At 30.1% G+C, this 17994-nt stretch overlaps 2 protein-coding genes across 2 annotated transcripts; both read right to left on the bottom strand.

Moving 5' to 3' along the window:
- Window positions 1–2851: 2851 nt before the first annotated feature.
- On the bottom strand, window positions 2852–4551 carry LOC114179421 (UDP-glycosyltransferase 91A1-like). Its single transcript, XM_028065762.1, has one exon. The coding sequence runs from the start codon at window positions 4400–4402 to the stop codon at window positions 2993–2995; it is 1410 nt and encodes a 469-aa protein (XP_027921563.1). The 5' UTR covers window positions 4403–4551; the 3' UTR covers window positions 2852–2992.
- An 8160-nt stretch (window positions 4552–12711) lies between these two features.
- Window positions 12712–17492, bottom strand: LOC114176974 (UDP-glycosyltransferase 91A1-like). Its single transcript, XM_028062177.1, has 2 exons — window positions 16737–17492; window positions 12712–13497 (listed from the first exon to the last, which is right to left on the bottom strand). Exons 1-2 carry the CDS (start codon window positions 17487–17489, stop codon window positions 12781–12783), a joined length of 1470 nt encoding a protein of 489 aa, XP_027917978.1. The 5' UTR covers window positions 17490–17492; the 3' UTR covers window positions 12712–12780.
- Window positions 17493–17994: the final 502 nt, after the last annotated feature.

Genomic DNA, 17994 nt, shown 5'->3' with positions numbered 1-17994 from the left:
ATAAAGGCAAGTAACAAAATAAATATATTTACTTGGTTGTGTTTCTTGTGATTTACTTATTCAAATATGTTAAATTAAATTACTGTTTTTGTTATTTATCTGTCATCTAGACATTTTATATTGTCTTGTTTTTGTAGACGTTGTCATTGTTGGTTAACGAGAAAGATCATAAATAGGGATGACAAAAATATTTGTATTCATGGATATCTGCAGATAAAATCCGTGATAGATAGTTGATATCTGCGGATATTTGTTACCCGTGGATGATATGTAGTGGATATTTTAATACCCGTTTATAAACTCGTTACCCATAAAAAATTAAAATTAAAATTAAATTTATGTTTATTAAATTAAATTTAATAAAAATTAAATTTTAATTTATATTTTATTAGATTAGATTAAATTTATATTTAATATAATCTATATTTTATTTTACATTTTTTGTAATTTTATTTAAATTTAATTTTAAATATTTATAAAATTTTATTTTTTTTAATATGTGCGGGTATTCACGAGTATCCATAAATTTTAAAATATTTGTGAATATTTTTTAAACGAATATCCATGCAGATAATAGAACGAATAACAAGTAAATTCTTTTGTCGCAAGTTAAATTGCAGATAAACACTGTCCATAATTTGATTCCTTGTTATTCCTAATAAAAAATAAACATAAAAGGTGAATAGAAAACTTGACAGCAAAGCAAGAGTTTTGTTGCTTTTTAATTTGTAAAAAAGAAAATTGTTTAACAAATAAAAAAGTTGTAAAAACTTGTAATTTAATTCATCTGAGAAAATAAAAAAGTTGTAAAAAAAATAATTGTTAACGAATCGTTTTTAGTTTAAAAACTTAACGTCATGTTAGTTTCTGGAAATTTTAGACATATAATGAAGACAATGATTATTCATGATAGCATTATTGACACATCTGGAAAGAAAAGTGACAACATATTGTCTAACTTATCTCTATCATAGAAAAAAAAATAGAGAAAAAACAAACTGAAATTATCAAACTTCGTAATCACCCTTTTTTCAAACAAAATATCAATCTTTTAAATTAAACAATTTTAAATTCAATTTCTATTTAAGTGATGGGATCATTTGATAGATATATGTTTTGTTTTATAGTTATATTTGGATAGTTGCGGTGCTATAATTCATTAATTTGTAGTAGTTGGCTGGGGCCATCACAAAATGATACAGTCATCGTTAATTATTAGATGCAGCAACCACCAACAATTTATACTCTTATCTTATAAAATAATGATGGAATTCGAGATTTTCATTAAAATAAGCATGTTGCGGATATTATTGAAGATTTCTTTTGAAAATAATATATTTTTTATAGAAAATATTTTTAAATAGGTCAAATGAATATTACTTTTCAATAGATATATTGAAACGTTATTTTCTTAAAATCCTATTTGATCTTTTATTTTTGTTTGTTTTAATTTTTTAAAATATAAAAAATAAAATAATTATAAATTACAAAAATAATAATTAAAATATACTAAATTTAAATTACTTTAAAAAGGATTATAAAATAAAAAATAATTTAGTTTTTAATATAATTTGAAATCAAAGTTATTGTTACTATTTTAGAAAAATAAAAATATTATAATAAAACATACTTATGTAAGTTATAAAGTATTATGCATAAACAAAGGATCGTGAATGAAAATTAATGGAAGTTGGAAGTTAATGTATTATTTTATTACTTTTAACTTTAGTTTGAATAAGAAAATTTATAATTTTTAAAATATTTAAATGCATTGAAATTGAATTGATTTTATTTTAAATTATTATATTTTTAAATATTTTATTTGGATAATACAATCCAAATTGAGTGAACTTTTACTTTTAATTTTTGATAAAATATTTCAATTTCGCAAGTTTAGGTTTATGCGAGATTCGACAAATTAGTTTGAATCAAAGCTAAATCTAGTAAACTTAAACTTAAGTTGAGTTGATTTGGTTTGTATCCAACTTAAGCCAAGTAAGCTTTGAACCTCGATCGAATCATTTTGGAGTCTTCGTCCATCACAAAAATAAAACATGATCAACATTAAGAACGTGTACACCAACATTAGTTTGACACCAATAAAGTACCTAACAAAATAAAGCAATACAACATTAAAAACGTGTTTGTACATGAACATTAATTTCAGGGGATAAAGTGTACGACAATTTCTCATAATTCAACATGAACTTTATCTTCATCTTGCAATCAAAACAATGCTACAGATTTAACAATAATGCATAAGTGGTAAAAAGAGTTAAACATGAAATAGTAATATTCAAATATAGAAATTAACTCGACCAATCACGTCAAATTAAAATTAGGTCCATTTCCGTATGACCTTCCAATCTGCAAACTGTGTTCCATTTCTGTAAGACCTTTTTTCTTGAACCTATCTTAACCAATAAGGTCATGTTAAAATTAAAATTCAATTAATTACATTGATATTCAAATCTAAACATATCAATTTTAGAAAACATATAAGTTTATGTTTAAAATAAATTTATTAAAATACTTTAAATCAATACGAATTTAAAAAATAACCGACAGTTTAGATGTTTTTTTTTTGTCCCTCGCCTGTGGTAAAAAACATGAGCTTTTTGGTGTTGTCATGAAGCTGTCTCCTAATCGTTTCAGGACACTATGGGTCACGGTCGGTTCAAAAGAGAACTCCACGTGAACATCATGTGAGAGGAAGTTGTTCCTGAGAAAGGCTTCTTCTGGGAAAGCAGTTCATGCTCATAAATGTTCTAGATGTACAAATAAGTATAATTCTAATAACAGAATTTCAAAATAAATCATTTGAGCAGGATGAGGAAAGAATAACCATACCAATCCACCACAAAACCTAATATTGTCGTCCATATTATTGCTAATTAAAATTTTTAACGTTTCTTTTTTATTATGATTTTCCATTACAAACGACAGGTAAAACCTTAGCATAAATCAAACATAAGAACAATGATAGTAGGGACTAACATTTAGAGAGGCTTTTAAGGTTGTGTATGAGATTATCGATATACCTATCCTGTCGCTCTCCATTCACAAACAAATCCTTCATCTCTTTGATTCTTTCTCTGTAGATCTTTCCCTCTTCTTCACCCATAACCAGTTTCAATGAGTCAGCGACCGAGTCACTCGAGAACGATCCATCTCGTTCATCTCTGGGCACAGAGTACCCCATCTTCTTCTCCTCCAACACCCTCGCATTTATCCCTTGGTCTGCCAAGAACGTTAACAGAACCAACGGTTTCTCGTTCTGAACAGCCTCCACCACAGATGTCCAACCGGAGTGAGTCAAGAACCCACCGACAGCCACGTGTTCCAATATCTTCAACTGCGGCGCCCAACTGCTGCACACAACTCCACGTCCCTTAATTCGCTCCTCGAACCCTTCCGGCAAACGCAGCACGTCTGGGTCACACGGCCCACGCTGAACCCTCAGCAACCACAAAAACGGAAGCTTCGATTTTTCCAAACCTAAAGCTATCTCCGTCACTTCATCTTGCGTCGGTTTCGCTTCGCTCCCGAACGCCACGTACACAACGCTCTCACGCGCCTGCTTGTCCAACCAGTCCTTCATCCACCGCCACGTGTCGTTGTCCTCGCTGCCAACAGGCGCCGTGCTGGGGAGCTGCCCCACCGGGAGAACCGGCTTCTGGTAAATGCTCTCCAGCAGGTGAAACCACTCCGGTTCGAACTCCGTGCAGCCTCGAATGAACATGACATCGCAGTTCTGAATACCGGCACCGAACCGGTACGTGTCGGAAACGCCGGAGTTGTTTTGGGAGGAGATGCTGTCCACGATTCGCATGATCTCGAAGTAACGGAAGGCGACGGTGGTCGGAAAGGGGACCCACGGAGGAGCAACGATGAAGTCTTCGGGTTTTTGGCGGTATGAATCGTCGTGGCCCATGAGAACGGAAGGGGGCCCTAAGAAGCCCAGGAAGGGTGGAGTGCAAATGCTGTAAAAGGCCTTCCTTATGCCAAGTTTGGAAGCTACATAAGCTGCCCAGAAGGGAGCGAAGTCGTAGAAGAGCCAATCGGCTTTGGAAGATTCGAGAAAACGGGTGAAGGGTTCTTCCAAAGTATCGTAGGCTTTCTTGAGGTATTGAACGGCGTCGTAGGGGACGTCGGTGGTGGCCTCTGCATTTTCTGGAAGGTTTGGGACTTTGGGCAGCGGAAGCTTGACGAAGTTGATGAGTGTGGCCAATTTTTGTGAGACTTTGGGGAGACGCTCTATGTTTCGTGGAGTGGATACGAAGCTCACATGGTGACCCTTTCCGGCAATGAGCTTCGCTAGCTCAAGGTTTGGGATCATGTGACCAAAGGCTAGCCATGGAAACATTACTATGTGTAGAACCTTTTCCTTATCTTTCGACATTTTTGCAGACTGCGTATGGTAGTGGTTCCTTTTTCTGACGATGCGAGATATGTTGATATTTCTCAGTTTTTATTGTTCGTGGACAGTGAGGTAGGGATAGCTCTGACGACCAAATGAACTGGAAATTAATTTTAACAGAAAAGGTACAGAGAATGTTATTGTCCAAAAAAATTATAGTATTTTCGTGACAATGATAGAAGATATTTAACGATGAAAAGTAAAACAAAAGTTAATTATTATTTTATAGGTCTCATTTTTTTATTTTTTTTACCGAAATCTTAAATAAGTTTTTTTTTATTTGATTTAATTAAGTTTTTATTTTAAAAATTTCGTTGTAATTAGCTTTTTTTTTTTTTAATATCACACTGACGGTTTTAAACATGTGTTATGGTCAGTAGGTGATTTTTTTAATTTTTATTTTTTTAACAAAAAATAAAAATTGTCACATATTAATCTGATTTTGTGTTATGTGACAAAAACAGTGTGATGTGATGGTAGCATTGTCATGTGTCATTATTTAAAAATATCTATCTCAATTTGGCTCTAAATTCATCCCTATATCAAAATTATTTTTTATATAAAATTTACAACAGTATTTTTAGTATAATTAATATTTTTAAGAAAATTAAGTTTATTTAAATGTGTATTTTACAATGAACTTTATTTAAATATTATTTTAAATATTTATATATTAATAATTTATATACAAATGTTAGAATTAGTTTAAAAATAACAACTTTATAAATTGAATCGTAAAATTTTAAATAAATTTATTTATGTTAAATTGTTATAAAATTGTTTTAAAATTTTATATTTGGATTTATAAAGTTTTTATTTTTAAAGCAACTATAACATTTATCTATAAATTTATAAATATTAAATATTTAAAACAAAACTTTAATAAAATTCAATACAAAATATATATTTAAATAAATTTTATTAAGAATATCAATTATAATAAAAATACCATCGTAAAATTTATATAAAAATTAAATTTTACATAGAAATGAAATTGATTCGATTTTAAAAAAATTAGGACTAAATTGAGACAAAATAACGAATACAAATACATTGAGACTTTTCATATCCAATAGTAACACGTGACACTATCACTATATTATACTGTCTTTATCACGTGGCACAATATCAGATTGACACGTGACAAATTTTTATTTAAAGAAAAAAAAAATGTGCTAACACATGACACATGCTTAACACCGTCAGTATCGCTAACAAAAAGAACCTAATTATAATAAATTTTTCAAAACAAAAATTCAATAAAATCAAATAAAATGAGATGACGTACATAAATTTCGTTAAAAAAATAGAAATCTCTCGAAAGAATTAACCTAATACAAAATACGAAAATCCAGCAGAAAATTTATTATTATACGAAGTTGTCAATTTGAAAATTTTCGAGATTAGTAAGTTGGAAAACACCTGGCAAATAAAAGAAGTAGTTGTTGTCCATTAAGACCATTTTAACATTTTTTATTTGTCATAAAAAGTCATATTTAGCATAAATTATGTTTCTATAATTTTAGTGAAGTAGTGCATAAATTTTTTATTATTTATTGAGAGTGTGGAGTTTACCATAACTTTATGTTCTTTCTATAGAAATCATTATCTTGTAAGTAAAATTTTTGTATTGTAGTCATTTTATAAAAATTATGCATGATAAACAGTAATTTTGTCATTTTTGTAATTGTTTATTTAAAATATATATATATATATATAATAATAAATTACATAAAATAAAACCTTGTATGCTAAATATACTGTTCATGATAAAAAAAAGGCTTAAATCTCCTCATTTTTGTAGTGTTTATTGCAGATGGTCTTCATTTTTACCAAATGTTTAAAATGGTCCTCATTTTCGCAGTTCGTATTTAATTTAGTCCTTTTCTATGACGCCGTTTAAATCAGTAATGGAACATTGTACAGGTGGCACTGTTTGTATTACATTGTACTGGGGTGTATTACATGTACTGTACAAGTGTAGTAATTAGATATTTGGGGACAAATAGGTGAGCCAGGGTTTTGAAAATGAATTGTTGGGCAGTTGGTCAGTTGCTGCAATCTTCTTCCTCCATTCCCAATTTGTGTTGTTGTAATCTTCTTCCTGCAATCCCATGTCACGGTCTAATCTTCTTCCTTTACATCTGGTTGTAATCGTTGGAGGCAATAGTGTTGTAGCAATTCGTGCAATGTTGGTGGTTCAACGCGAAATGGGGGACGATGATGACTAACTGGAAAATTAAAATCAAACGAACAAATCATCACGTCCAATTGTTGCTTCCTTGCAAATCAGAGATGAAGAAACTCGGAGATGAAGAAATCGTCTGTACTCGTCAATTCCTAATTGTAGTGCGACCTAATTGGAAAATTTTTGCCTCAAATTAAAGAGTTAACGTTAATAATCCACTTGTAAAATACACATAATATACTCCAATACAATGTAATACAAACAATGTCACATGTACAGTGTTCCGTTACTGATTTAAACAATATCACAAAAAAAAGACTAAATTAAATACGAATTGCGAAAATGAGGACCATTTTAAACATTTGGTAAAAATGAGAATTATCTGCAACAAACACTATGAAAATGAGGACGAAAAAGATATTTAAGCCAAAAATAATTAAAATCATACTTATAGAATATGACTTTTTTTGAAACGAAACGGTTATTCTTGTACAATTTATTCAATTTTATAATAAATTTCAAATTTTGACGAGTGTTATTATAACAGAATACTATAAAATTGTTGTAAGTTACATTTATTGTCCTAGGAAAGATAAAATAATCTATGATAACCGATATTTTAATTGTGATTATGTATTTGTGTCCGACATATATTGTGTCTAATATTTTAGAATACTTTATTTATACTTATCAATGAAATATCTAATTTATAAAGTCGTAGTATACTACAAGAAAATATTTGAATAATGACTAATTTTAGTGACAAAAAATAATTATAATTGGTCTCTAAATTGATATTTAGAATAGTTTCAATTATGAATTGGTTTCTAAATTTGTCACTAACATTAGCTACTAGGTTTTGACTACCAAAATAATTTGTCTCTAATTTGGAAATTTTGATTCACACAATAACAATCATATAATTATTATATTTTTTTAAGAATTATTGAACACTTTTCAATATTCATATATCACGTATCTATCACGTATTGTATCCTATTATTTTGAAAATAAACGTATTGACATATCAGGATACGTTTCATATTCGATATACATATTGTATCTGTGCATCATATGTCATAATTGAAGAATTCAATTCTTAACAAAATGAATATTGGAGAAAAATTTTTATAAGTGACATCAATTATATAGGTTAAGTATATTAAATTACTATTAAATCATGATACTTAGGCTATTATATTTTTTAAGACAAATATAATTTTTAACTTAATGATAAACATTTGATCTAATAGAAATAGTGTTAAGGTTATATCGAAGGCATGACAAGGGTTATCATTCAAACATCTTTACAATATCAAATCATGAAATGACGTGAATGTTATATAGGAATGACAAGAAAAAAATATATAAAATAATTCATTGAAATTAAAGAAATAGTTTAAAGATCAAATTGGAAATGGGTTAGAGATTAAATTTGAATTAGATATCACATCATAGTTAACTAGAAAGTCATAGGAAAAATAATTATTGTCATAAAAAAACAACGACTTTAAACTCATGTAAGAATGATGTTGTTATATGAAAGTCAACATTGTAAGACTCTGTTCTTTTATGCCTTTAACTTGTAGGGCTGCCCCAAATTTAATGGGCCTAAGAGCTGGCCCAAAGGATAAAATTGATCCTAGTCTGCCCTAATGCGTACACTTTCCACTCTTTCACAGAACCTTCAGCCGTTTTCCTAACTGGTACGCTAGAGCTCTTCTAGGGTTTGTTCCCGTCTCGAACCAGTCCGTCCCAAGAGCTCAAGTAGCGATTTCTACTCCACGTAAGTGACTCTAAACCTATTGTACTTACCTTCTAAAGCTTTACATTCGTTTTCCACCGATTAAAGTTCGAAAATAATCGTGTCCTCCGCTATTCTGCCAGTTCTGCAAGTCCGCCTTTTTAAGTTGATGTGCTCCGAGGTCCCGTGTCGAAGTTTTGTTAGCCCTTTTCCAGGTACGAGAAGTTAGGGTTTTTAATTCCAGTCGTTTTGGTCTGCGTTGAGTTGGTTGCTGATTGTATGGTTTAATCCTTCGTTTTGATGCGTGAGAATACTTTGTATGTTTGGTTGGTTTGAAAAACATGGCTACTGTAGGTGAAACAGTGGCGAGACCTGTTAATCTCGCCCAAGCGAGCCAGTCTCTCCTAGGCGAGCCAGTCTCTCCTAGGTGAGACAAACGGGGGTTCGCCCAAACCAGTTTGCGCGAGAGGTCACCCAGGCGACCCGCTCAAATTTTTGAGCAAGCGAGCATCTCGCCCAGGCAAGAGGGGTCTCGCCTAAGCGAGATCCCGCATTGCTTCCTGATGCTCTTTTTGAGCCCTCGCCTAGGCAAAGGGGGCTCGCTTGAGCGAGACTGTTTCGCCTGAGCGAGACCCTTCAGCCTGAGTGAGACCCTTCAGCCTGAGCGAGGGATTGGGCGAGACAGTGTGGTGTTGGGTTGTGTATTTACTCACTTGTGATTGGAATTGTTTGGGTATGACTGCCATGATGAGATGCATGTACATGTGTATGGATATATGCCTAATGGTTTACTATATATGCGGGACATGATTCATAAATGATGAATGATGGGTGTTGGGGGAAACTTGGAATGTGAAATGAATGTGTGGTTTGAAACTAAAGGAACATGGTATTGATGTGAGATGAGGCCCTAGACTCATGGGGTGGTGATGATCAGAGGTATGGATTCGAAATGTGATACGTATGAGGAATTAATCTCAGGGGTTGGTACGGGATTGTAAATATGATTTCATGTTCTTTTATTTCCGATTAATGAATGTTGGTTTGTGTCAACGTGTAAATTCCTTGGGGTCTCTAGAAGAGACCTTCGGGGTTGCACTTTAGTGGTCGGGACGTAATGGCCCCTGGTAGTGGGTGTCCATGGTGGTGCCTCATCTGTATGACTAGGTAAGGATTCAAGTTAAGGTTGCATCCTGACACTCTAAGGAGCCAGTTAGTCTCACTCAGAGCGGACTGACTCTTGTGGTGAGAGTAGCAGGAGGCCTAAAATTCATTAAGGGCTAACCTTGTGGTGAGGGAAAATTGATCCATCGTAACACTTGTAACACATAGCTCGGGGGTGAGCAGAGGTATCCACCACAAGTGCGAGCATCCGCTGAATCCGACCAAGTTATACGTATCCGGATGAGTCGAGTCGAGTCGTAGTGTATTAGATGAAGAGTCATAACATGCTTGGTTGTTATATGGATATGGGATGATGAAAATATATTTGACTGTATGATGAATATGTTGTTGGCTCTAGCTTGCCCGTTTTGTTGCATGATTGTATTGTATGTGGTTGTTCTTTCTTGCGATGATCATCAATTTGATTGATGGGAGCAGATGGGCGAAATTTTTGTGGTCAACAAGAGAATGGTGATTTCGCTGCTTACCCATCTGGACTGGAGTTTTTTTCATGATTTTTTTAGGGCTAACAGAATGGAATTAAAAAACAATATTCCGATTGGTGGTATTATGTATACTTTTTGTCACTTCATAAATTTCCTTTTGCAACAATATTTAAGGATTATCAATTTTATTTAACTTTAATGGTTAAAGCAACTAGACTAACAATGTACTTATATCATTTTTATTAATTTATTGACTATAAATTGATATTGTGTTTGTAACGCCGACACAATAACTTCGACACAAGGGAAGTTAGGGTTTTTAATTCCATTTGTTTTCTTCATGATTTCATATAATACTGCAATACTGCAATACAAAAAAAATAACTTTTTTTTTCTACAAAAGGTTTAAGAGAGGTAGTTTGGTTTAGAATTGGAATTTGGTGCAATTTAGGTCCAAATGTTATCAATCCCCTCGATCTTTATCAACACTTTCAAACTCAACACCTAATCGACTTGATAGTATAGTTGGTGGATACAAATCTTTTTTATGAAATGAGTTGACGTGGTTTGAACTTTTGGGTTTGAACCTACCCAAACTCCTCATACGATCACCTAATGTATGTATACAAAATTGCATATAAAATTTAACTATAGAGGTATGGTTGCATCTATTTGAGTGTGAGAGACACAATAATACATAAAATTGTATCAAACATTCATCCATAGAACTTTGGTTGTATCCATAAGGGTAGACGACACACTTATGAAGAAACTCATCATCCAAAGTTCATCTAGAAAATGTGGTTGAATCCATAATATCATGAGAAACACGAAACTATAAAATTTATTTCAAAAACCCATTTCACACTAATGTAATTATGATCACTTAAATATAAAAAAAATGAGCTTCAAAAATCTATTAAAGTTTTAAAAACAAATATGTAGTTGTTTGACAAGAATGTGGAAGACTAGCTTTGATAAAAGTTTGAATATAAAGGTGTGACTGCAGAAATAGAAAATATATTTTATACAAACTTTTTCCACAAAAATTAAGAGACTAATTTTTATACAAATTGAGCTATTTCACACGAATAATCCTTTCAAATGGTTAATGTGAATTGTGGTTCACGATAAGAAAGAATTCCAATGATTCTATCTCCACGGTTGGGAAAAAGTAATTTATATTCAATATTTTTGTTTAATTAAAAGTGAAAGAATCGGTGAGAAAATTATATATAAATAATAATGTTATTGTAACAGGCAGTGATGCGTGGTACTCTATCTATGATAGATATGAAATGTTGGCTTCTTTGGCGTGGGTTAGGATTTCGTATGCGTTGTCACATCAAATTTGAATGCAGTGATGGGATGGGCAATAATTATACAACAATCCGACAAGATAAGTAAATGACAAAATATACGGTTGTGATCGGATTACTAAAATTTTCAAAATTGAAATGAACTAAAAAACAGCGACAAAAATTTCATTTTAAATTGTTTAAAAGATTAGGTGTCAGGCCATATTACGTTTTAATTTATATTATTTCTAAATTTTTTTTTAAATTATCATATCTCATACGAGATTATGTTTGTGTTACTATATTTCAATATAAGTGATTGTTTTTAATTTAGTTTTTATTTATAATTTTAATTTAATTTATTCTTTTTATTTTTTAAAAGTTATCTAATTTTATCTTTTGATTTTGATCGAAATCAAATTAGTAATTAAGTATAATTATAATTTTTATTTTATGTTAAAATAATTTTTATTCAGACTATGGTCTTGTTACATGTTAATTAATGATTTAAAAAAAATATTGTTTTTATTTTTGTTTTTAGACTATCACATGTTAGTTGGATCATGAGGTTATAGTTGTGTCACGTCTTAGTATAACAGCGATCGTTTTTAATTTAATTTATTTGTTTACAATTTTGATTTAATTTATTGTCTTAATATTTTAAAATGATCCAATTTTGTGCTCTCAAATATAGTTGAGACTAAATTGGTAATTAAGCTCAAATTTTTAAAAGGATCCAATTCTCCCTATTTTTATCATTTATATATAAATCACTATATAAATATTCATATTATTTTATTTTTTACATTTTTTAACTTGTAAATTTTTACACTTGAAATTTTGTATACTAGTAAAAAATAAAATAATTCCAATATTTAGGTGAAGTAATTTGATGTATAAATTCTAAAATGTCATTTTAACATGTATATATAAATTATAATTTAAGCTTAATTACTAATTTAATCTCAACTTGAAGAGGATAAAATTAGATCATTTTAAAAATTAGGAGACTAAACTAAATCAAAATATAAATAAAAGAATTAAATTGAATATAATCACTATTATTCTAATACGTGGTACAACTCCGTGACACATGAGTTTTGTTTTTGAAAAAAGTTTAAAAAATAGTTAAAAATTCATGAATTGAGATGTGGTTTGTTGAAAATCACATGAATCGAAAAACATTATTATAATATATAACATTTATATTTTGTATGTAATTAAAAGTATTATTAAAAATAGGAAATGGTGTTGTATCTTTATAGACAATTTTTAAAAATTTTTCAAATAATAGATATTTTTTAACAATATATAATAATATAAATTAATTAATATTTTTATTTAAAATAAAATAACATATAAAAGCATAATAAAGTTATTAATTTATATAATAAATTTATTAAAATCTAATTGCATCAAACTTTTCAAAATAAAAATCAAATTAAGAAAAATTAAGAAAAAATCAAATTTATATTTCTCACAAAAAATAGAACCAAAATAATAATTTAACGTAACATATTTTAGGCCATCAAGTTTGGAGCTCTTCTCTCGCTAAGCAAATTCAACAAGTTTTCAATGTATCTTTCTTGATTCTCTGTATTAACAAATAAGTCCTTCACATCTTTAATATTCTCCCTATAAGGCCTTCCTTCTTCTTCAAACATAACCAATCTGAGGGAGTGAGCCACAGAGTCACTGGTGAACGATCCATCGTGTTCATCTCTGGGCACAGAATACCCCATTTTCTTCTCCTCCAACACCCTCGCGTTTATCCCTTGATCTGCCAGAAAAGTCAACAGCACCATAGGTTTCTCGTTTTGAACAGCCTCCACAACAGAGGACCAACCAGAGTGTGTCAAGAACCCACCAACAGCCACGTGCCCCAATATCTTCAACTGTGGCACCCACGTGCTGCACACAACTCCACGCCCTCTTGTTCGTTCCTCAAACCCTTCCGGCAATCGCAACACTTCTGGATCACAAGGACCTCGCTGAAGCTTTAGCACCCACAAAAATGGAAGCTTCGATTTTTCTAAACCCAAACCTATTTCCGTCACTTCCTCTTGACTCGGTTTTGCTTCGCTTCCAAATGCCACGTACACCACTGTGCCTTCTACCTGCTTGTCCAACCAATCTATCATCCACTGCCACGTGTCCTTCTCTTCACCTTCCTTAGACACCGTGTTTGGGAGTTGACCCACCGGGATAACAGGTTTCTGGTAGATATCTTCCAGCACCTGATTCATAAGAGTTTCCAAGTGAAATCAAAATATGATAGTAAAACAAAAGCTATTAGTTATCCACTTCTGCTTATTTTAAAGAAATCCCTGTCGTGGAATTATTACATACAAAATTATGTTTTTAATAATTTGTTATGTTTATGATTTAGATAGGATCTTCTTTTCCAAGCATGGGATCATGTTTTAGGAACCACAATATAGAAGTCGTCGAATCCCTCCCTCCACGACAACTAAATTTTCAATGTTTGAAGTCTATGATTTCACTTTAATTAAAATGTCACGATTTCTGTCGATCTTAAATCTTATTTATAAAACACAGTATTTTCACAATATTCCGATTTTTATTATATATCTTATTTATAAAAGAAAAATAAATTTTAAACGATTAAATTTTGATAATTTTTTTTACCATATGAGATGGTATATTTTAAGTATTTTTTTATTTTCTATTCTTTTATACATTAAAATTGGTAAAATTACGAAACTGGATTAGTTTGAAACGTGTTTTACCGATCTGGATCAATTGACTTAAAATATACATGATAGGAATGGTGTCGTTATGGGAAACGACATACAAATTGAAATCGTTATGAGTAGCATCAACGATTTCTTTGTAAATATTTCAGAAGTGAAATCCGGTATCAATGATAATTCTTGGACTATAAGATAGAAAAATATGAAAAATGTACCTGTTATCACACAATCTTCCATAATCTTTTTGAATTATTTTAAATGTAGAAAAAAATGAAAAAAATGAAAACCATTAAAAAAATATTATGTTAGATTAAAAAAATTGTTAAATTTGAGTGATTAAAAATTCATTTTCCTAAAATGACCCAATACAACGGACTCGACTGCCCGTAATCTTTTAGACTATACAGTTAAATAGAGATCACGAAAGAATCTATTACCAAAATAATTTTTTTTTACTTTGTTATATTTTCTAAAAAAATTTTAATGTAACCAGATAAATTAATAATACCATAGTGCATTTAGTATATTTAACGTATTATTTATCGCCCCTAGAATCGACTAATAATTTAGCTGAGAACTCTCAACGTACATCATGAAGTTTTTTATTCTCCCAACATCAGTTTATCTTATACCCAAAATTTAAAATTACTCATTCTTTCTATTGTTTTTAATTTAAGTGATATTTTTGACCTATTTTTAAATTATTTAAAATCAATTTAAAAAATTTATTTTTCAAATATAATTCTGAATTTATATTTTTTATTTATATTCTTACGTCCAATTCTTTTAGTCTTCTAGTGAAGTAATTAAAAGGATTAAATATGTTTTTGTCCATCAAATTATAGTAAAAATTGAAATTAGTTATTTTTAGAAACTTTAAACCAATTTAATTCTTCACTTCTGTAAATGCATTGATTTAGTCTGTTTAACCAAATTTTATCAAGTTTATTTGATGTTTCAAACACATGTTAGGATAATATTTTAGATTATTTACACAATTTGACACATGTTCACTTTTCAATATTAGTAGAGTTTGAAATTTTGAATAAACTTAAAAAATTCGGTTTAAATGACTAAATTCACGTATTTCTAAAGATAAAAGATTAAATTGGTATAAAGTTTTTAAGAGAAACTAATTAAATTTTTACTTAAAGGTGAAGAAAAAATATATATTTAATCCTAAATAAAAATATTATAAATAAAATTAAACTTTGTTAAATAATTAAGAATAATGACCGTTGCCTCTCTATATATAACTTCTTGCAGCTTTTAATCAAAATAAATATAATTTATTTTTAATTAAAATAGTTAAAACTTTAAAAATACAGAATAAAAAATTGTGTCCGAAAAGACTATATATTTATAAATAAATAAATATATCAAATTATTAATAATAGAAACATATTATTTATTTATTAATTTATATAAAATTCAGCTGATGAATCATTTCAATACGAAGGTATAACTCAACATAATCTTATAAAGGGATCGACTAAGTTGAACTTTCTATTACAATTTCTTTTAGGGTTAAATATGTTTTTAGTCTCTTAACTTCCAGTAAATTTTGAAATTAATTCATTTCAAAACTTTGAACCAATTTAGTCCTTCATCTCTCAAAATGCATGAATTTAGTTATTTTAATCAAATTTACGTAGGTTTATTTGATGTTTGTACGCATCTTTCGAAACGTATATTTCAGGATTGTATTTGATTTGAGTTGTTTAGACTGTTTGACACATTTTGCTTTAATGTTAAAGTCAAATACTATTATTAAATGTGCTTGAAATGTCAAATAAACTTAACAAAATTTGATTAAAAGAATTAAATCCACGTATTTCGAAAGATGAATGATTAAATTAGTCTCAAGTTTATAGATAGACTAATTCCAAAATTCACTAAAAGTTATGGGACCAAAAACATATTTAACCATTTTTTATTACATATTAATTTTTATTAAATAATTTAATTTATATTTTAACTCAATAACTTAATTTAATATTTAATATTAAAAAGATGTGAATAGATTATAAGAAAAGAAAAAATGAGTTTGTAACATTTTTTTTCTTTAGAAAGGTATATGGTATTTTTGTTTTGACAATAATGTTTTGACTATTAAATTTGGACAACTTCCTCTTATAACATTAGGTGGTCATGACTCTTTTAAGTCTGCATTTTGATATTGAGCGTTTGCATTTTAGTTTTAAGTGTTTAATGCAGACTTAATTGGAATGCGAATTTATGAAGCTTTAAGAGTCATAATCATAATATGAAATATGAAATATTATGAGTTTTGATGATTTGTAGAGATTGTGAAAATATGAGAAAGAGATAAAATATATGAAAGATATAAAAAATAATGTTATAAGATAAACTTCTTATTTTATTTTATTTATATTATATTATATATATATATATATATATATAACAAAATCTAACAAAATATAAAATTAGTATATATATATATATATATATATATATATATATATATATAACAAAATCTAACAAAATATAAAATTAGATGACTTGATTTATTTTTTGAAAATAAAGTTATAAATTATTGATAGATACGAGAATATGAATTTAGACGGAATATAAACTTAAACAATTACATACTTATGTAAATATTTAATGTATTAAGAATGAAAAAAATAGAAGAATAGAAATCCTATTAAAAAATGTAGACTAACGTATGTAAAACGAAGTTCGCAAAATTTAGTTTTACAATTTGTTTTTGTTTTTTGATGAGCATGAACAGAATATACCTGGAACCATTGTCGTTCGAATCGGGTGCAGCCTCTTATGGCGACGAAATCGCAGTTCTGGATAGTACGACCCAACCTGTACGTGTCTGCAACGCCGGACTCGTTGTCGGAGAGACTGTCGGCGATTTTCACGACCTCGTAGTAGCGAAACGCCACAGTGGTGGGAAACGGGATCCACAGCGGAGGAACAGTATAGTCTTCAAGTTTAGTCCGGGGCGACGGCTCAGCGCCGGTCAAAAACATAGCCGGTCCCATGAAAGTCATTAAGGGAACCGTATAAATGCTGAAGAAGACGGTTCCGATACCGAGTTTGGAAGCCACAGAAGCTGCCCAGAAGGGAATGAAGTCGTAGAAGAGCCAATCGGCGTTGGAAGATTCGAGAAAACGGGTGAAGGGTTCTTCCAAAGCATCGTAGGCTTTCTTGAGGTATTGAACGACGTCGTAGGGGACGTCGGTGGTGGCCTCTGCGTTTTCCGGAAGGTTTGGGACTTTAGGCAGCGGAAGCTTGACGAAGTTGATGAGTGTGGCCAAGTTTGGTGAGACTTTGGGGAGACGCTCTATGTTTCGTGGGGTGGATACGAAGCTCACATGATGACCCTTTTCAGCAATGAGCTTGGCTAGCTCGAGGTTCGGGATCATGTGTCCAAAGGCTAGCCATGGAAACATTACTATGTGAAGCCTTTCTTCGTTTCTTGCCATGGCCGAACACAAACAAATCAAAAGTGCTAAAACTGCATCTTCCTTTACTTTCATCCTCTCTTTATATTTAGGCTGGTGTTATTTTGACAACAACCAAATAAAATAAAATACACTGAAAACTCAATATAATACTATTTTAATTATATTTATTTTATTTTTTAATTTAAAATTCTAATACATTATTATATTATTATAGTGAATTGTAAAGTAGAAGTAACATAAGAACGAGGGGTATCAAAATGAAAATCGTTGAAAGGATGCCACGATTGTACACTTTAATATATTATTATTATTATTATTCAATTTTTATTTATATTTAGGTTTAAATAGTTATTTGATTCTAATTTTGGTTAACTTTTTTTAACATGGTCCTAATTTAGGATTTTTTTTTAATTTGGTTTTAAATTTCGTTCAGTTAGGTCATTTTTCTTAACTCTGTCATAATAGTTAACATAACAGGAATTTGGATTTTCAGCTAGATTTTTTTATGTTGTTCCTTTATTGTGCCTTCATAATACACAAATTACCACTAATTTTGACGTTTTAAAATATATTAAAA

The sequence above is a fragment of the Vigna unguiculata genome, chromosome 3, assembly GCF_004118075.2.
Source record: "Vigna unguiculata cultivar IT97K-499-35 chromosome 3, ASM411807v1, whole genome shotgun sequence".
NCBI classification, from domain to species: domain Eukaryota; kingdom Viridiplantae; phylum Streptophyta; class Magnoliopsida; order Fabales; family Fabaceae; genus Vigna; species Vigna unguiculata.
This window is presented reverse-complemented; position numbering and strand designations above follow the sequence as displayed.